This window comes from Vulpes vulpes, chromosome 14 (genome assembly GCF_048418805.1).
Source record: "Vulpes vulpes isolate BD-2025 chromosome 14, VulVul3, whole genome shotgun sequence".
Taxonomy (NCBI): domain Eukaryota; kingdom Metazoa; phylum Chordata; class Mammalia; order Carnivora; family Canidae; genus Vulpes; species Vulpes vulpes.
The window spans coordinates 16361934-16382675 of record NC_132793.1 but is presented as its reverse complement, the minus strand read 5'-3'; the positions used below and the strand labels follow the sequence as shown (position 1 = coordinate 16382675).

At 42.4% G+C, this 20742-nt stretch overlaps 1 protein-coding gene across 6 annotated transcripts in view; it reads left to right on the top strand.

Moving 5' to 3' along the window:
• Positions 1–20742, top strand: part of IFT52 (intraflagellar transport 52) — a 38982-nt gene that overhangs the window by 14896 nt on the left and 3344 nt on the right. For 4 of the 6 annotated variants that reach the window (XM_025998761.2, XM_025998764.2, XM_025998762.2 and 1 more), the window contains 6 exons: positions 2595–2721; positions 7110–7196; positions 8807–8875; positions 12597–12751; positions 17451–17538; positions 18591–18699. In XM_025998761.2, the coding sequence (XP_025854546.1) occupies positions 2595–2721; positions 7110–7196; positions 8807–8875; positions 12597–12751; positions 17451–17538; positions 18591–18699 (635 nt within the window). The remainder of the gene's footprint in view (positions 1–2594; positions 2722–7109; positions 7197–8806; positions 8876–12596; positions 12752–17450; positions 17539–18590; positions 18700–20742) is intronic. The other 2 variants (XM_025998766.2, XM_072735795.1) reach the window with 1 other exon arrangement.

Below are 20742 nucleotides of genomic sequence, written 5' to 3'. Positions count from 1 at the left end.
CAGAAGTCAGAGAAGTAGGTTAGACTTGACGGAAGTGAGGGGGAAACTAACTCTGGAAGAAAATCATTTTAAACTTAGGATAAAAAGAACTTTCTCATGTTCTAAGAGAAAGGAAAATTCACATTGTCTTTAGGGAGCTCTTCATGAGTGCATCCTCCCCATACTAGTTTCTAACTTTTTGCTTTGTTATAAGATCCCTGTTTCTCTCCATTCAGAGAACACTTCTTTCAGTTACCTTTGCAGAGCTCCATCTTTGTTTTTTTGTTTTTGTTTTTGTTTTTTTTTTTTTAGAGCTCCATCTTTGAATAAAACCTTAGCCCCTCCAGCAGAGCTTGGCCACACCCCAGGGTCTGCACCCCACCCTTACCCCTCCATCCCACACCCTTTTTAGGAGTCTATTGCTAAGTGTTTGTTAAGTTTTTTTTTTTTTTTTTTAACAGTGTATTGCTTTATTGAGGGGGGGTTGGGAGGCAAGACACCATGGTGAGGAACAAAATCAAATAAAGGAAGTACAAGTACAGGAAGCAATAATGTTAAAATAGTAATACACAAAATGGATAACTGCAATCATTTTCTTAAGAGGACTTGACTTGTGGAAGATAAACTTTAATTGCTGTTGCAAAAAACATCTGTATGAAGTAGAAACTGGTTTCAGTAATATTAGTAGAGAATATGTTCTAGAAAGTGGAGGTAACTGGATGTGGGGAAGGAGTGGGGAAGGAGACCAAGGCAGGCGTATATAGAAGTGTCCCATGTCAGGGCTCTATTTTTTTTTTTTTTTTTAAGATTTTATTTATTTCTTGTGGGGAAGGAGTGGGGAAGGAGACCAAGGCAGGCGTATATAGAAGTGTCCCATGTCAGGGCTCTATTTTTTTTTTTTTTTTTTTAAGATTTTATTTATTTCTTCATGAGAGACACACTGAGGCAGAGACATAGGCAGAGGGAGAAGGCTTCCTGCCAGGAGCCCAATGTGGGACTTGATCTCAGGACCCCAGGGTCACAATCTGATGCTCCACCGCTGAGCCAACTGGGCGCCTCAGGGCTCTATTCACATAAGTACTCAACGGGTAATGTGGCCTTTTAATGATAGCCATTCATATCTGGAGATGATACCATTCAGCTTTGGAAGGAAGAGGAAAATGTTTACCTGGAAGACATTGTCATACAGAGCAGGCTCATTTATAGCTCTAGTTCATCTCTTAGATGAGGGCCCCTCTTCTTCCTCCTCCTCCAAGGGCTTTCTTCAGTTCTTCCAATTACAATCATTTACACATATGACTGTAAGCTGTTAATTTGCATTCAGATTTTTTAAACACTTTATTAAACTAGTAGTTAGAGTTATACCAAATTTTGAGTCAACAAAGCTTAGAGAAATTTTGTGGATTTTATTTTTTGTGTTTACGATGAGATACCACCTCACACCTGTCATAATGGCTAAAATTAACACACAGGAAACAACAGATGGTGGTGAGGATGCAGAGAAAGGAGAACCTTTTTATGCTATTAGTGGGAATGCAAACTGGTGCAGCCATTCTGAAAAAACAGTATGGAGTTTCCTCAAAAAGTTAAAAATAGAACTACTTTATGACCCAACAGGGTCATGCACTACCAGGTATTTATCCAAAGAATACAAAAGTGACTGATTCAAAGAGGTGCTGGTTTCATGACACTCAGTGTGGCAGTCTGTTGTTTATAGCAGCATTATCAGCAATAGCCAAACTATGGAGAGAGCCCAAATGCGGTCGATTGACCAATAAATGGATAAAGTTGTGGTATATATATGTACAATGGAATATTGCTTGCCATCAGAAAGAGTGAAATCTTGCTATTTGCTGTTGATATGGATGGAGGTAGAGTGTTTTATGTTAATAAGTCTTTGAAAGAATGCCAAATACTGTATGATTTCACTTATATGTAGAATATAGGAAACAAAACAGATGAACATGGGAAGATGAAAAAGAGAGGGAGGCAAACCATAAGAGACTCTTAATGGTAAAGAACAAACTAAGGGGTAATAGAAAGAGGTGGGTGGGGCATGGGCCTTAAGGAAAGCCTTGTTATGGTGAGCACTGGGTATTGTATGTAAGTCCTGAGTCACTAAATTCTACTCCTAAAACCAATATTACACTGTATGTTAACTAACCAAAATTTAAATAAAAAATTGAAAAAAAAAAAAAAAAAAGGAGTAAAAGACATCCTTATCACCAGAGATAGGGACTTTGAATTTGAGAAAGCTATAGAAATAAACTTTGCTACGTTTTTTTACTATTCTACTACCTCAGCCCAGATTCCACTTAGAATTCCTTATTAACTAAAGCTCCCAAATACCGGTTTTCTTTATCCTGTCAATTCCTCACACATTTATTGTCTCTGTATAAAAGGTATAAAAACCTGCCTGCCTTGGTCATTTCTTTGGGTCTCAATTTCATTATTGAGCCTCCTTGTGTATGTAATAAAATTTGGATTTTTACTCCTGACCAAAACCCCCCCAAAAATTGTGTTTGATCTTGAATTGTTCAAGAAGCACTGAAATTATCTTTAAAATTTTTTTATTCATTTTTTAAAAATTTGAATGTTTCTTTAATTTCTTACAGGGCTCTCACCTTTGTCTATCCTTTTGGTGCCACATTGAGTGTCATGAAACCAGCAGTGGCTGTTCTGTCCACAGGCTCTGTCTGTTTCCCACTTAACAGACCCATTCTGGCTTTCTATCACTCGAAGGTACAGCCTTTTTTAGATGTGGGTGTATACATTATTTTTATTATTGAAATAATAAAAACTGTTTCCAGAGGGGTTTCATATGTTTTCTCGCTGGTCTTTACAACAGCCTTGTGAGGTAGTATTTTAATAAATTATGCTTTATTTATGAGGAAACAGCAAATTGTCCAGTAATCAGTGGACTTAAGACCTAAACCTAGCTCTTATCATTCTTTTTTTTTTTTTTTTAAAGATTTTGTTTATTTATTCATGAGAGACACACAGAGAAGAGAGAGAGGCAGAGACACAGGCAGAGGGAGAAGCAGGTTCCATGCAGAGAGCCTGATGTGGGACACGATCCCGGGTCTCCAGGATCAGGCCCTGGGCTGAAGGCAGCGCTAAACCGCTGAGCCACCGGGGCTGCCCTAGCTCTTATCATTCTAAATCCAAATCTATTCCATGGTAGCATGAGGCTACCTATATTATAACTGTCTATGAGTACAGACTCTCACCCTTAGAGTAAGAGAATCCATTCAGGGAAAGGGTGAGTTAACACACTATACCAAAATGCACAGAATTGTGCTGCTGTTAATTTAGTTTGTCCCAGAGCAACATATCAGAAGACTAGTTGCTCAGTTCTCATCTCAGAAACCCCACAAAATGTGGGAGCAGGTGGTCTCGGAGGACATAGCCCCCTCTCATTGTGACCCTACTTATCCACTGCCAGATGTGGGACTTGAGCTCATGATCCTGAGATTAAGACCTGAGATCAAGAGTTGGATGCTCAACTGAGTGAGCCACCCAGGTACCCCATCCACTGCTTTTTAATTCATGTTTTGCTGAATTCACCTTCATTTGTCTACCAAGACTTATAATTCATGACCTGACCTCTCATTTTTTCTCTAGTTCTCACATCTATTTTTCTTCGTGGGATTTAGGTATTACTTTTTCTTTTTTCTTTTTTCTTTTTTTTTTTAATTTTTATTTATTTATGATAGTCACACAGAGAGAGAGAGAGGCAGAGACACAGGCAGAGGGAGAAGCAGGCTCCATGCGCTGGGAGCCCGATGTGGGATTCGATCCCGGGTCTCCAGGATCGCGCCCTGGGCCAAAGGCAGGCGCCAAACCGCTGCGCCACCCAGGGATCCCGGTATTACTTTTTCTTCCCATATTTAAAAGCTCTGACATCGTTTTATTAGGAAGTAGATAAATATCTATGCTGTATTTGAAAGATGATATTTAGTTATTATGGTATTAGTTTCTCCCCAAAAAACTGGAAATACTGTTTTTAAATTAGAGTAAAGTATTAAATGATTCAAGATGTGGAAATAATTGGTTTACATAAAATGTCAGTTTTAGTCACAAAAGTAATGAGACAACTATCCTAAGGGGTCTCTGGTAGTGTAATACTAGAACTATAATTATTTTTAATTTTTTATATTTTTTTAATTTATTTTTTTAGAGAGGATGGGAGAGGGAGAATCTCAAGCAGTCTCCATGCTCAGCATGGAGCCTGATGTGGGAAGGGGCTCGATCTCACAACCCTGAGAGAATGACCTGAGCTGAAAACAAGAGCTAGATGCTTAACTGAGCCACCAAGACACCCCTATTATTTTTTAGTTTTTAACTGTGCACAGAGATTTTACCTGGCTTCATCAGTGGATTTTTATGAAACATCCATTAGGTACAGAATTCTGTACTATGATGATTCTCCTAGAACTCCTGAGATTATCATCTGCCCATTGCCTAGCTATTTAAAGCCTGTTTTCTTTTCCTAAGAAGCTTTTATTTTAAACATTTTATATATTTATTTTGAGAGAGAGAGCACCTATAAGTGGTGGGAGGAGCACAGGGATAGGGGAGACTTTCAAGCAGACTCCTTGTTAAGCACAGGAGCCTGATGCAGGAGATCCCAGGACTGCAGATCAGGAGATCATGATCTGAACTGAAATTAAGAGTTGGATGCTCAGCCATTCAATTGACTGAGCCCTCCAGGCACCCCTCCTAACAAGCTTTTAGTCTTGCCTTATAAACACAGTCTTTTAGAGAGGTGTTTGCCTATCACTTTTAAGTTTGTGAAATAAACCAGTGATGCCTGAGAGGGCCCACTCCCACACTCCTGGAAACCCCCGGTGGGATAAGGCTAGCCTGGGGTTGGGGTGTGTGCTCCGCTTCCTTGCCCTGGGCCATTGCCTTCTTGGGCCTGTCATGATCCTATCTAGGTCTTAGTTTGCTAGGATAAGCTCATTAATACGGAAAGAACAAAAGCAGTCCATGGTATATATATTATTATTTAACTGAAATAAATTATAGACAAAAGCTAGAAAAGGAAGCTGAAGACAGTGGTAGAATCTCTGTCCAGAAGAAAAGGATTAAAGAAAGATCTATGGGGCAGCCCAGGTGGCCCAGTGGTTTAGCACTGCCTTCGGCCCAGGGGGTGATCCTGGAGACCCGGGTCGAGTCCCAGTCAGGCTCCCTGCATGGAGCCTGCTTCTCCCTCTGCCTGTGTCTCTGTCTCTGTCTCTGTCTCTCTCTCTCTGTCTCTCATGAATAAATAAATAAAAATATTTTTTAAAAAATAAAGGAAGGTCTATAGTCTATTTGAGATAAATGAGGTAGGGGAAAAAAAGAATATTAAAGAAAAAATATAGACCTAATTGTGGAGAGTAGTGAAAATTCACTTCTTTACTTACATATGTGGGTTCAAATCGCACGCTTGAATTCATTCAGCACTCTTCATCGTTCTGTGGGATTCCACCAAATTCCCTTCCTGTTCTCAGTAACTGATGTGCTTTCAATGGTTATGTTATGCTAATAGTGTTATTTTTCCTGTGAACCATTTGCTTTTAATGTGGCACAAGTCACAGTTTGTTTTGCAAGTCTTGTTTTATTTATGGAATTTGTGTATCTCTTGACATCTCTGGCTTGAGAATAATCCATTCCTAGCACATCACAGCAGTGCCTATTCTCTGTATGTGGTGTTGCTAGAAAAACTGAATTTATTTTTCGTTTTAACGTTTCACTGTTTTTCTCATTACAAAAGTAATTTATGCTCTATTATAGAAAAATTGAAAAATACAGAGATGAAAGGGGAAAAAAGTATCTCTCAGTACAAAACTGACATTTTGATCATTTTTTTCCATTTTTTTCTTGCAGCTCATGTTTGTTTATTTGCCTCACGGTTTAAGTTAGAGTGGCTGAATAATTTATGGCTTCCTTTTTTTTTTTTTTTTGACCTCATGTTAACAACAACGACAAAAAGCAACAAAAGCACCTCATGTTATGACAGAAGCTTTCTTTCAGGTTACTGAAAACTCTTTATAACATAACTTCACCACTGGAGGAGGTTCCCTTATTCTTTTTTTTTTAACTTTTTTTTTTTTTTTTAATTTTTATTTATTTATGATAGTCACAGAGAGAGAGAGAGAGGCAGAGACATAGGCAGAGGGAGAAGCAGGCTCTATGCACCGGGAGCCCGATGTGGGATTCGATCCCGGGTCTCCAGGATCGCGCCCTGGGCCAAAGGCAGGCGCCAAACCGCTGCGCCACCCAGGGATCCCGGTTCCCTTATTCTTAACTACTTTTTCTGTGGCTGAACATTTCAATTTATTTCTAACTTTGTGTGATTATGACTGTGAAATTGTCCATAGAGTTTTGTATGCTTTGTTGATAACGTTGACTGTTTCAGCAATGTGTGAAAGAACTTATTTCACTGAAACCTGGCTGACGCTGTTTGCAGTCATCTTTTTCATATTAATCTAATAGGCAAAAATACATTGTTTTGATTTTTTTTATTGTTTTGATTTTTTAAATTACTAATTAAATGTTTTTCTTGTTAACTAGTTATTTCTTTTGTGATTTTTCTTTTTTTTTCCATTTTTGAGAGAGAGAGGAGAGGGGCAGAGGCAGAGGGAGAGCGAGAATCCATGCTGGGTATGGAGTCTGACGTGGAGCTCCATCTCATGAACCCGACATCATGACCTGAGTCGATGTTAAGAGTTGAACACTTAACCCAAGCGCCCTCTTCTGTGACCTTTCATGCTTGGGGATTAGTTTTTTATTTGGATGTTAAGTAGTGTCTTTTGATTCTCATAAAATATCTTTAAATCTTTACAGATTACCTTTGTATAATCTTCATTTATAAGTTAACTGGGAAAATGCTGTAGAACCAATTCACATTGCTTTTGTTAAAGTCAAATAGAAAGTTATAGAAGTATCTAAAATGAGAAGCAGTTGAGAATATGGTTGCTATCATAGTTGATATTTCTAGATCTTTAAAATCCTGATGTGAATTGGCACTTAGTATGGATAGTTGCTCGCATGATTCTGATGATAAGTTTTTGGGGCCTAGGATGCATTTTGGGTGGTGCATTTTGGGATCTGAGTATCTGACACTGCTTTTTCATCAACAGAACCAAGGTGGGAAGCTGGCAGTCCTTGGCTCATGTCATATGTTCAGTGACCAATATTTGGATAAAGAAGAAAACAGCAAAATCATGGTAGGTTCTTCTCTTTCATTACATTAATGTATATTGTGTATGATTTTCATGTTATTAAAAAAAAATACTGCTAAGGTAATCTATTCATTTAAAATCAGATCTTCGGGGATCCCTGGGTGGCTCAGCGGTTTGGTGCCTGCCTTTGGCCCAGGGTACCATCCTGGAGTCCTGGGATCGAGTCCCACATCGGGCTCCCTGCATGGAGTCTGCTTCTCCCTCTGCCTGTGTCTCTGCCCCTCTCTCTCTCTCTCTCTGTGTGTGTGTCTATCATAAATAAATAAATAAATAAATAAATAAATAAATAAATAAATAAATCTTTAAAAAAAAAATCAGATCTTCAGGGACATCTGGCTGGCTGGTTCAATCAGAACATAGGACTTTTGATCTTGGGGTCATGAGTTCCAGCCTCACATTGGGTATAGAGATTACTAAAGAAAAACAAAACCAAACAACAACACCTCACAAACTTTAGAAAAATAAAAGATAAAACCTGCTCTTCAGAACTCATTATATGTCTGGCACTAAGAATACAGTTGAGTCAGGAATAGGGCCTCATTTGAAAACATTTATAGTACATTGAGAAGCAGCATGAGAGACAGAGATGTAAATTTAGAAGGATGTGGTGAATGTTTTTAAGCATGCCATCTTGATGTGGAAGCCAATCCTGGAGGAGAGGTGAGGAGCAGGCTCAACCAGGGCCTCACATGTAAAGCCTAGGAGCTTGAACTTCCTGCAGAAAGCTATGGAGAGCCCTTGTAGAGTGTCCAGCAAACTTGGGCATAGTCAGATCTGTGTTTCAAAAAGACTCCTCTCTTAGGCATGTGGAAGGTGAGAGGGAGGAGGCAGCCTGGAGCCAGTTAGGAGGTTGGCAGAGTCAGCCATCCAAGAGAAGATGGGGAACTGAGTGAAGATAGTGAAGGCAGGAATGAGGGAAGGGACCAGCTGGCACAAATTGTATTGGGAGCGCTTATGACAGAACTGGTCACTGGTTGATGTGGGAAATGAGGTGAAAGCACTGCAGTTGCCTATCAGCATAATGTGAAGGAAACATGTCTTTTGAAGAATGACAGATGGCACATACCAGAGCTGGACATTGGTGTGATTCTGGTGACTCACTTGCCAGAGAAAGAAGGTCCTATTGAACCTTTTCATTAATGAACAAATTCCCTCAGCCCTTTAAGGCTGTATTATATTGAGAGATTGATTAAGATCTTGTTTCTGCAGAATCCACATGAAATTCTAGTGTCCCTAGACACATTCTAGGGGCGTCTAGATAGAGTCTACTCTGCAAATTTAGACTGTCATCACATTTAAGGAGGGGTGGTTTTGGGAATATGAGCAAGTTTTAATACATTTTGGCCTGTAATTAGAGCTGAAAGTACCTTAAGATAAATGCTCAATTTCCAATAGTAAAAGTGGCATTAGGGTTAGGAAAACTTTGACATTTTCATATGATTTCACCAAGACAGAAGTGGCTACTGTTTTTTGAAACACTGCTGTATAGTATCCTTCCTTTTATCATTTTTTCCTGATTGATTTAATTTTCTAGTTCTGCCTTGGTTTTCTCAAGTAACCAAGTGTCTAATTCTGTGTTTATCTTTTAAACCCAGGATGTTGTTTTCCAGTGGCTCACAACGGGAGACATCAATCTAAACCAGATCGATGCTGAGGACCCAGAGGTAGGGACTGTGAATCATTAAAAAACTTTAAAGGCAAAAATTTGGGTTCAGTCTCTCAGCACCGCTTCCAACAGTTTCAAAGGCATATGTATCTCTTACTTTATCTGTAAGACAGATGGAAAGAAGTGATGCTTTGGGAGGTGATGAAGGTCACATTATAAGAAATAATAAATTATGCAATTGGTTGGGATGGGAACCTCATTCTATGTATATGCTCCCTGGGCAAACTTTCAAAATCATTATCTGTAGAGAAGTAATTCTTTCAGAAATATGAAGGATATAAAAATAAGTTTTCATGAATAAACAAAGATCATCAGAATTTAAGTTTTAAACTATAATTTTGGTGTTTTGAGGAACAACAGTCCTAAAGGCATTAGGATCCTACTTATCAGATGATAGTGAGATCAGCATGGGATTAGGGCCAGTAACCTGCTTCCAAGTCTTGTTCTACTCTGACCCTTGGACCTTAAGCAGGCTATTTGTGACCTTTTTTCATCCTGATTTTCTCATCTGTGAAGTGGGAATACTAGTACCTGTGCTCCCTGTCTCACAGGATGATTGTGAGGCCTCATTTAGTAGAAGTATACTTACTTGTTAAATTAAAAGGTGTAGGAAGTAATATAGCTGTCAGAATTTTTTAAATTCTTATATTTATTATATACAGGCCCCATGTATCATATACCTTCACATAAATCAACTTATGCAATCCTGACAGTAGCCTTGGGAAGGAGAGGGTCTTATTCTCATTTTAGAGTTGAGGGAATGGAAATTCCCCAAGATTGCAGTATGCCCAAAAAACAATTGACTGCAGAGTTTGCCCCAATCCAGCTCTCATTCAAAATCTGCTTGTTCTATAATTGCTTCTCTTTCTTTCTTTTCTTTTTCTTTCTTTTTTTTTTTTTTTTTTTTTTAAGATTTATTCATTCATTTGAGAGAGAGAGATATCATGCACAGGCGAGAAGGGCAGAGAGAGAGAGAGAGAGAGTCCTAAATAGACTCCCCGCTGAGCACAGAGCCCCATGCAGATCTCAGAGACCACAACCGCAGCCGAAATCTAGAGTCAGATGTTAACTGACTGAGCCACTTGGGCGCGCTGCTTCTCTGTGTCTTAAACTCTGAAGTGTCAGGAAAATGATTTCCTTGCTGTGGGAAACAGGGAGTGGGTGAGAAGAGAGTCAGAAATGGTGGCCTACTGCCAGCTTCCTCCGTCAGCTGAGGATGTGGCCTCCCCAGGCCTGACTTGGGTTAGGAAACAGGAACCCCATGTCTAAAATATCGCCTCATATGGAAACATGAAATGTATATTTTGCTTAAATTCCTCCTGAAAAGTGATGTAAGCCCCCCAAGTAAAAGAATTGGAGGATAGTCAGAATTCGCTTTTCAGATCTCACAGGATCCAACTCTTGAGTGGATGGTGACCTTGTCAGCTGCCAATCCTAATTAGCCTGAGGGGAGCCAAAGGAAGCAGCGCTAAGACATGAGGCATCTGCTCCTGGTCTTTGTGGCCGCCTTGCTCCTCCCAAGTTTCTGTCATTCCTATTTTCTAGGTGAGGAAATGGAAGTAAGTACACTCCTCAAGGTCCCTGCCAAGATTGATACCTGGCCAGTCATTCATTACTAATGTCTGTGTTGGGCTGATTCTGGAGACTGTGCCTTTTCTGCCACTCTCTTGTTTACTGTGTTCCACCTGTGACACCAGACTGGTTCAGAAAGGAAGTGTCAGTAGGGCGCCAGAGGAGGGTGGTGCTTCGCTGAGGCCTTTCTCTAAAAGCACGTGATTTCGTGAATCTTCTGCACAGGAGACCTGGTGCAAATGTTGTGTTGTAAGGCTTTGGAAAGGAAAATGCTGGACCCAGTCACACCACAAAGTAAGAAATTCTGAAAATCCAGAGTTCCTATGATTTCAGATCAAATTTTATGTTGGAATGGGTTTCAGACCCAAATGGCGGTTGTTTCAAATGAGACTTTATAAAATGGTAGCTCAGTAGAGAGCTAAGAGGATTTCTGTGACAAGTTTTAACCTCCAAATCTGCCAGGAAATCATGAAAAGCAGTGATCTTGGGGGAGTACTCTTATGTTTCTGTTTGGATGTCTAAGGCCTTGATGGTTTCCTGAACTAGGATTGTGCAGACATGTGAACCAGCCTCAGGACCTTTGGGACTGCTGGGCTCTCACCTTACCCATCTTTCTGCTGCACTTGGGTGTGTATCGTGACACGGTTCGCACCTCTGCTGCTGTTCTCACCTTCAACCCCCATCTTGTTAGTAGGGTGAAGCCTCTGACACAGACAGATATTGCAGGGAAAAGCAGTTGTTTATTTATATTCTTTTCCTGTTTCTTAAATTAAAAAAAAGTTTAAAGATCAGGGAAGGTTTTGACTCTTGGGATATAGAAAAAAGTGAGTCTGTCTGCATAGACTTATTTCTGTGATGCTCAGGCATGTCTCCTCCCATGCTGGCAGTGGAAGATGTAGAACATACTGTCGCAGGGACCTCCAATTAGGAATAAACTTCATGCATTTAAAGTTAAATGTAGGGCAGCCCATGTGGCTCAGCAGTTTAGCACCGCCTTCAGCCCAGGGCATGATCCTGGAGACCCGGAATCGAGTCCCATGTCGGGCTCCCTGCATGGAGCCTGCTTTTCCCTCTGCTGTGTCTCTGTCTCTGTCTCTCTCTCCGTGTCTCTCATGCATAAATAAATAAAATCTTTCAAAAAAAAAAAAGTAAAGTTAAATGTACTTTTTGAGTAGGTAATGCATTCGCAGTTTGGAATTCAAAAGCATACACATTGCCTGACTACTTTGTTCCCCTCTCCAGTGACAGTAATCTTAGCTGTTTCTTGTATGTTCTGACAAAGATATTTTATACATATATAAGTAAATAAATGTGTGCATGGATCTCATTCCCTCTTGTTTTGCACAAATGGTACTGTATATACTATGTGTGTTCACCACCACCTAATTTTTAAAATTCGCAATATGTCTGAGATGTTTCCTTATTTCTAAAGAGCTTTCTTTTTATTTTTGTTTGTTTTGTTTTTTTAAGACTGTATTTTCCATTGTTTGTACTGTAGAATATTTAACCAGTCTCCTATTGATGGACGTTTAGGCTTTCCTGGTCTTTTACGGTTACGAGCACAGAGCATGTGTCATCATTAAGGGCTCTCAGCAGTGCTGGAAGCATGTCCTTGGCTAGGTGAGAGGGGTTGGGATCTAGTGTCTGAGTGGAAGGGTCATCTGTTCTGGGCTCATAGGCCGTTCACACCTGTAGGAAGAGAGGAAGCCAAGTGTCTGGCCTCGAAGTTGGTGGGTGGAGTCAGCTGTAGTGGGAGCTTGTGGACTGTCATTTATGATTGTTTCTATTTTCTCACTGAGGTAGAAAATAAGGTCATCAGCCCCAGAATTAAGAAAGGGAAAGTTGTTTGAGATGGCTGAAGTGACAAAAGGAGGGCATTGCCGAGAATAATGACTGCTGAACACTCAAGATCAGTGATCATGAAATTAAAAGGAGGCAGTCAGCGTGCTTGTTTCTCCAGCTGTGCTCAGTACTGCATGAGGAATTACAGAGTTGGATTTAGCCAGCATTGCAGTTTAGCCAAGTGACTTTTGTTCCTCTTTTCACATGAAGTGGCTTATTTAAGGTTTAGTTTCTAGTGACCAGGAACAGATTTAGATGAAATTTTTACTCTTGCTGTGCTGTGTGAACCCTCTTGTGGCTTTCAGATTTCTGACTACATGATGCTGCCCGACACAGCCACCCTGTCAGAGCGGCTTCGAGTGTGTCTCCAGGAGGGCGATGAGAATCCAAGAGACTTTACCACTCTCTTCGACCTGTCCATTTACCAGCTGGATACCACTTCCCTCCCCAATGTCATCAAGTCAGTACCTATACCTCTCGGAGCTGCTCTGCACTCCATTCTGAGCATTTGGTTTAAAAATGTGAGCCTGGGGACAGAGGTTAGGGTCATGGCATATGTGGTATGTAAAACAAGTTCTCAGATCTGTGATGAAGTCGACAGAGATAGCTGGGAAAATTGGGGTGGGAGGTGATGGAGAGGAAACTGCCAGCAATTGTTAGTCGCCTGTTGTGTTCTAGGCTCATATTAGGCACTTATGGTGACCAACTTGTTCTGGTTTGCCTGGGACTTTCCTGGTTTCAGCACCCAGGATCTCATGCCCCAGGAACCCCCAGTAAACTGAGTTGGGTGGGCAAGGTGGCCTGCAGGGACCACACATTGTTACTTCACTTCATATTTCATTTGTCCTCTGAATCACCTGCCACATTTTCACCTGAGGAAGGCAGTTCAGGGGGTCAGGTATTCTCCCAAGGTGGGAGCCTGAATGCTTTCCAGACCTGGGCTTGTCCCTCTTTGATTGCCTGCTCATCATTGTCCATTCCTAATAATAGGCAGAGACACTGGCATGGCATCTACGTCTGGATGAACCAAAGGCTGAGTTCAGCCTTCCGGCTGCTCTCTTTATGTTAAAGTTCTCCAAATACTGACTGAGCTCCTCCTGTGCCAGGCACTGTGTCCAAAGTTAATGGTTTTTTAGAGGTGATGGATGGAGGCTGTGAGGCAGGGTTACCATATTGATACTAAGTGTGAAATAAAACCTGGAGACTATGGCCATAATGAAGAGAGAATTTGACTCGGACTCTGGTGATCAGGGAAGGCTTGATGAAAGAGGGGCTCTTTTAGCCAGCCATTGATTATCTCAACAAGCGTTTCTGGGGGCCTGTGTTTGCCTGGCATGATGCTGGGTGCTGCACCATCAGGGGTGCAGAGGCTTCAGGAGTTGGCAGGGATGCCCAGAGAAAGTTGGGCAATGAGTTGCTTCTATGAGCAAAGCCCGCACGTATAGGTGTGTCCAGGTAAGTTTATTCCTAATTGCCCTTTGAACTGCATGTAGCATTGGCTTCCAACGCCAACTTAGTAATAGTTGAAAACTTGGTCCTCTGAAGTCCCCTGCAATAATTTGTTCTGTGTTCTCCAGCCAGCACTTGAGACACGCCTGAGCATTACAGAGCCTGAGCATTACAGAAACGAGAAGCCAGGGCAAACAGCCAGAGGCTCAGGGCAAAGGCTGGATTTGTGAATGGATGCTAGAAAAGACCTCTAAAAGAGGGTCATGATTGAATCTGTGTTTTCTGAAACCAGACAAAATGATACCTTGTAGCAGTTTATACAATGAATGTGAAAATAGAAAAAATAGAAGTGAAGAAACCAGCTAGGAGACTGTTAACAGCAGATTGGAGGCTTGAGAGGCGGGATGGTGGGAGCAGTCGCTGTGGTTTCAAGAGATGTTTGGTAAGAAAGAATCAGGAGCCTTGGAAGTCTATATGGTCAGACCAGAGACAGGGTTTTCCCCCTTGGGAAGCTTTGCTCCAGGTGGAACTGCTGCGTGGCACTCAGGATGTGGGGAGAGGAGAGAGAAATGAGTTCTGCTCCACCTCCATCTGATGTGGCTGAGAGGTTGCCTGTGAAGAGTGCAGGTGGAACTACCAGTATAGATGCTGAAGCAGACTAGATAAGGTGATTAGAGAAGTGGGGGGAGGGGCTGGAGATGCTCAGGGACAGCACTGGAGTGGGGTTGGGCTAGAGACTGGGCCTCACAGCTGCCCTGGCTTTTGAGGCAGGAGAGGAGGCGGGCCTTTGCCAAGCTAGGGAAAAGCAGTAGAAGGGCAGGGGAGTGTGAGCCGCAGCAGAGTCCCTCGAAGCCAGGGGACGGAAAAGGACTGGAAAGCAGGGCGGTCTGGAGATGGGCCTGGGGCTCTTCCTCCTCTGTAGTCTGTGCTTTTCTCAGAATAACAAGGCACATCAGGCTGCTACACTAGCCAGTTACAGTCAAACCAGCTTCAGCCTTTAGCCTCTGTGTCCTTCTCTTCTGATGCGGTTTAGATCAGGTCATTGTGACTGTTCTTCAGCGTTGAATGCAGGATTATTTTAGTTATTTTAGTGCCAGCAGAGTCAAGTAGTAGATATTTTGGAGCTTGGAGGACTCTTTTAATTGTATTTGTCTTTCATTCCATAGCAAAGGACAGTAGTTACAAGCCAGTTTCTATATGGTGCTCCTAGGTAATCGTATTTGCCAGTTACAACTTTTGAATGCAGTGTCTTTTCTCTGAGTAAAAATTCAATTAGTCTTTATTTATGTCATCTGTAGAATGTTATTCTGAAATAACTTCATTTGTCCTGTTATGCCCAAGATTGTGAATCCGAGAAACCACCAAGGAGTCGACACTGATGCAAATGCACGAGGGTTTATTTGCAAGCTCGAGCTTGGGTCCAAGAATACCCGACACAGCAGAGCAGGGACTTGGACCCCGAGGCTAAGAAGCATAGCAGTTTTTTTTTTTTAAAACATTTTATTTATTTATTCATAGAGACACAGAGAGAGAGAGAGAGGCAGAGACACAGGCAGAGGGAGAAGCAGGTTCCATGCAAGGAGCTTGATGCGGGACTCGATCCTGGGTCTCCAGGATCACGCCCTGGGCTGGAGGCAGCGCTAAACCCACTGAACCACCAGGGCTGCCCAGCATAGCAGTTTTATAGGGGCCCATGGCCAATGAGATTGTAACACACACAGAAATTTGCACAGTCACATAGATCCACACGCAGGTGGCCAATTGAATTACATTTTACCCTATAGTATCCACCTATTACTCTGGTCAGAATTGGCGCGTAGTTTTGGTGGGCAAAAGGCAGGGTTACACATTTTTTTATGACCTAGTTTCTGGTAAGGGTATGCTCAGCGGCTTGACTACGGTGGGGGTGTGCCTTAAGCAATAAGCCAGTTTTTGGTAAGGGTTATACATGAGATGGTGGGTGTAGCACGAAATGTAGTTAGTCCTGCTCTGCTTGTCCAGGGGCAGGGGATTTTTGTTAAATTTCCTGGGTCCCACAGTCCATCTGGTATTTATTGATGCCTGTAGGGGTGAGATGGAGACAGTGTGGAGTCCTTGCCTTCTGGGTTCAGGGGCTGATGATTTGGGGACTGAGACCCAGAGTGAGGAGTGAGGTGCTACAGGTCAGGCCAGAGTGTTTTGGAAATAGCTTTCCGAAATTAGGTTTTCTTGTTTTATCTATTTATTCATGAGACACAGAGGGAGGCAGAGACACAGGCAGAGGAAGAAGCAGGCTCCTCACAAGGAGCCCGATGTGGGAGTGGATCCCGGATCCCAGGATCAGCCCTGAGCCAAAGGCAGATGCTCAGCTGCCGAGCCACTCAGGCGTCCTGGGTTTTCTTGGTTTTAAGATTAGTTTCTCCACTCATCCCCTATCCCCATCAGGCATGCACGTTGGTTAATAGGAAGATTTGGGCAGTTGATGAGCTGAGCAAGAAAGGGAAGAGGCAACGGAATTTGTTTTATTATTCACACGGGTCTTCAGTATAGCTGACTCCATCTGGGGACAGAAAGAAAGTCTTGGCTGGGATGGCAGAGGCCAGGCTTGGCAGCAGGATTCTTTGTGTGCCAGTGGTGGTACCTTTAGCTTAGATACTGCCCCTAGCGACATTCTGCCTGCAGTATAGACCAAGTGCTTGGTTCCCTGGTTGGCAGGGATTGGCTGGCTCAGAGTTCCAATCTTGCCATTGTCCCTTTTTAACCAGGTGACCTTGGGAAGCTATTTCATCTCTATACCTCTGCTTCCTCTTCTATAAAAGATTATACCCACTGTCTAGGGTTGTTTTGAGCATTAAGTGAGATAAGTTTCAGTGCCTAGCACAGGGTCAGGCATTATATGTGGCATGTAACAGGTACTCATGTAACTAACTGTTCACTCCATAGGGATCTTCTGCACTGCTAAGCTTTTCCCCAGGCACCTGGGAATAGTGGAGGAGATGATGGCAATAAGCTCACCGAATGGCTTTCTGTGGTCACAGACCTCTTTCCTTTCTAAAATCACCCATCCATAGAAGCAGGCATGAACTTTGTTCACACCTGTTGGCATTTCCTTGTTCAACTTAATTTTAAAAGGTCACAAATGGGGGCTCCTGGGTGGCTCAGTGGTTAGGCGTCTGCCTATGGCTCGGGATTGTGGTCTCAGGGTTCTGGGATCAAGCCTGGCACCTGGCTTCCTGTTCTGCAGGGAGTCTGCTTCTCCCTGTCCCCCTGCCCCTCCCTACCATGTTCTCTCTCTCAAGTAAACAAAATCTTTTTAAAAAATAAAAAATAGGGGCAGCCCTGGTGGCTTAGCGCTGCCTTCGGCCCAGGGTGTGATCCTGGAGACCCGGGATCGAGTTCCACGTCGGGCTCCCCGGTGCATGGAGCCTGCTTCTCCCTCTGCCTGTGTCTCTGCCTCTCTCTCTCTCTCTCTCTCTCTGTGTGTGTGTGACTATCATAAATAAAAATTAAAAAAAAAAAGAACTTTCCCTTCAGTTCTCAATATAGTCATACCATATGATACACTAGAGAAGATTTATGAAAGGATCATTACATGTAACAATGTATTTTGTGTTTTTCTACGAAAGTGTTGAACCACCTGATTTGATGGAAAAAAGCACAGTGCAGTCAGTTAGATTTGCTTTGCCACAGTGTCTCACTGACCCCTCCTTTTTGTCTTCTTATTAACACAGGGCCCATGAACAGCTGAACGTGAAACATGAACCTCTCCAGCTCATCCAACCTCAGTTTGAGACGCCACTGCCAGCCCTTCAGCCAGCGGTGAGTAGGTGTGCCTGGGGGATCCTGCTACAGAACCCAACTCTTTGCCCTTACCTTGCCAACTGGGCCACCACATGGGTCTTTCCTCCAAACGTGTATACATATGTATACCCTAAATGTATGGCACGTCTCATGAAATCATGTTTCTCTGGCTCTGAACTTGCAAAGACCAAACCATTATTCTGTAAGGCCTTCCACTGGTTGTAGCTCCCAACTGAGAAATCAAGAGCATGGACTTTTGTGGCTGTTAAAAGCATTTCCCACCTTGTGTAGTTGGAAGGCATATATGGTATGAGAAATCCTGGGTGAAATGGAGGAAAGGCTGTGCACTGCTGCTTTCTAGCTAGCAGGTGCTCAGATTCATAGCACAGTCTGTAGCCTAGGGGTGGGCACACGTGCACAGGTTACTTTCAACATTCCAGTCAGCAGGAACTCAACTTACCTTCAAAACCATCCTATCCCACCACATTCTGGAATGTTATGAGCTGCTTGGCTTCATTTTGGTAGCTTTTGAAATTGGCCATGGTGGAAGATTTACATTGCAGAAAATGACAAAGGCTATAGAGCAGGCCTATGTTCTATTGTCTTGGAAACTTGGAAACATTTCTCAGCACACCACTGACTCATACCTGCAAATTCTGGCACCAGGTTTAGCACTTTCTACATGAATCTACATCTGGTTCCCCAATTTTTGTCCTTTACGAACTCAAGGTTAAATGAGAAACACATTGTACAGTCAAGTATTCAGCACAAATAAGCCTAATCAGCCCCAAACTTTTGTCCTTGCTCAAGTTAATGCACACTGGTATGTCAGTTTGATTGATTTAGATTGATTTAGCAGTGCTTTAGTTTAATGCTGGCTCTGCTTAGTTGTTTATAATGGACTAGTTGTCTCGCTTGATATGGTCTAATGGGTTAGGGCAGAAGGAGGTGATGGGCATTTAGGTGGTTCATCCCAGGGAGGAGCTGAGTTTGGCCTCTCGTTTCCCTTCCATCTTATCACTGCCAGTTATGGCACGTGTTCTTTTATGAAAGACCTTATTTCCTTTCAGGTTTTCCCTCCCAGTTTCAGAGAATTACCACCTCCTCCACTGGAGCTATTTGACTTAGATGAGACGTTTTCTTCTGAGAAGGCCCGCCTTGCTCAGATTACTAATAAATGTAAGTTTGGCAAAGTTTTTGTTTGTTTTCTTTTGTAAGTTTTACTTAATTGTGAACTTAGGAGATTTTTCATGAGAGAAAGCTAGAGTTTGTTCAGGGAGAATAAAATATGAATGGTGGTGTAAAATGATAGTTTCTGTTTGTTTCATGTAAGTGATGTTGATTGTTTTTCTCGGGCCAGTTCAGTGAGTTAGAACATGGTACAAAGCAGAGGCTGAGGGGGCCTGGGTGGCTCCGTGGTTGAGCAACTACCTTTGTTTGGCTCAGGGAGTGATCCTGGGGTCCTGGGATTGTGTCCTGCATCAGGTTCCCCCTGGGGAGTCTGCTTCTCCCTCTGCCTATGTCTCTGCCTCTCTCTGTGTCTCTCATGAATAAATAAATAATATTTATTCAAAAAAAAAAAAAAAAAAAAAAGCAGAAGCCAAGGTCTTACCTTTAATTGCTGTAGGTCCTTAGTTGTGTCCTATTGAGTAACTGGAGGATGGATTCTGACCCTGGCTGCCACTTAGCAAATCTAGGTCATTGGTCATAGGAGCAGTTTAAATAAGAAAACTCAGTCAGGGCCAAAAGAATTATAGAGACTTCAAACTGGAAGGGATCCTGGAGAGAGTTATGTGTGCCCACCTTGATATGTGGATCATGAGGTGAGGTCCCAGGCCACACGGCTGTATGGTGAGTGGTTCTTCTGACTCTGGGCCCACTGCTCCTTCTGACATGCCTTGCCTCCTACATAGCAAATGGGCCTGTGCACATGTGCTTAGAGGCATAAAATTAATCCATTTTGAGGCAGTGACCCTACTCCTGGGAATCTAATCTAAAGAGATGAATGAAGGTAGGTATACAGATGACTGCATATTATTTAAGATTGGGAATCAAAATTATTTAAACATTGGGCTTAATGTTCACTAGCAGAGAAATGATAGTAAATTGTGTCACATTCATTCAATGGGATGACATGTCAATTATATTTTTATTTTTTTAAAGATTATTTATTTATTTGTTTGTTTGTTTATTTATTTATTCATTCATGAGAGACACAGAGAGGCAGAGACATAGTCAGAAGGAGAAGCAGGCTCTCTGGGGAGCCCAATGCGGGACTCGATCCCAGGACCCTGGGATCATGACCTGTGTCAAAGGCAGACGCTTAACCACTGAGCCACCCAGGCACCCCACAACATGTCATTATAAAAAAGGTTTCTGAAGTCCAGACAGTGACCCACACGTCCCATTGAGAGTGTTTCTGGTTCTAAATCCCAAGACAGGGACAGCCACTCTTGCAATGATACTTTCATCCTGCCTGTCCCCCATGCCTTGGCCCCGACCCAGAGAAAATGCCTGGGTGTGACTCCAAATTAAGTGAGAATCTTTTTTTTTTTTTTTTTTTTTAAGTGAGAATCCTAAGTGAAGGAAGGCAAGATAGAAAATTGCATGTTAAAAAAAAAAAGGGATCCCTGGGTGGCGCAGCGGTTTAGCTAGCGCCTGCCTTTGGCCCAGGGCGCGATCCTGGGGACCCGGGATCAAATCCCACGTCGGGCTCCCGGTGCATGGAGCCTGCTTCGCCCTCTGCCTATGTCTCTGCCTCTCTCTCTCTCTGTCTGTGACTATCATAAATAAAATAAAAAATTAAAAAAAAAATTGCATGTTCAGTAGGATCCTAAGGATGTGAACATCTTTATGTGCCCACAGACCAGGAAGGAGTATGCAGAAATGAAAACAGTTCAATGTAAAGCACCTTCACTGCATCTCTCTTTTGTGTCAGGCATTGTGGTAGATGCTAAGCAGTCAAAAATTAGCAAGACATAGTGATTAAGAATAACAGACCTGGAAAAAACAAAAAAAAGAATAACAGACCTGGGATGCCTGGGTGCCTCAATGGTTGAGTGTCTGCCTTCGGCTCACGGTGTGATCCTAGGATCTGGGATTGAGTCCCACGTGGGGCTCCTTACAGGGAACCTACTTCTCCCTCTGCCTATGTCTCTGCCTTTCTCTTTGTGTCTCTCATAAATAAATAAGGTATTAAAAAAAAGTAACAGACCTGTGAAG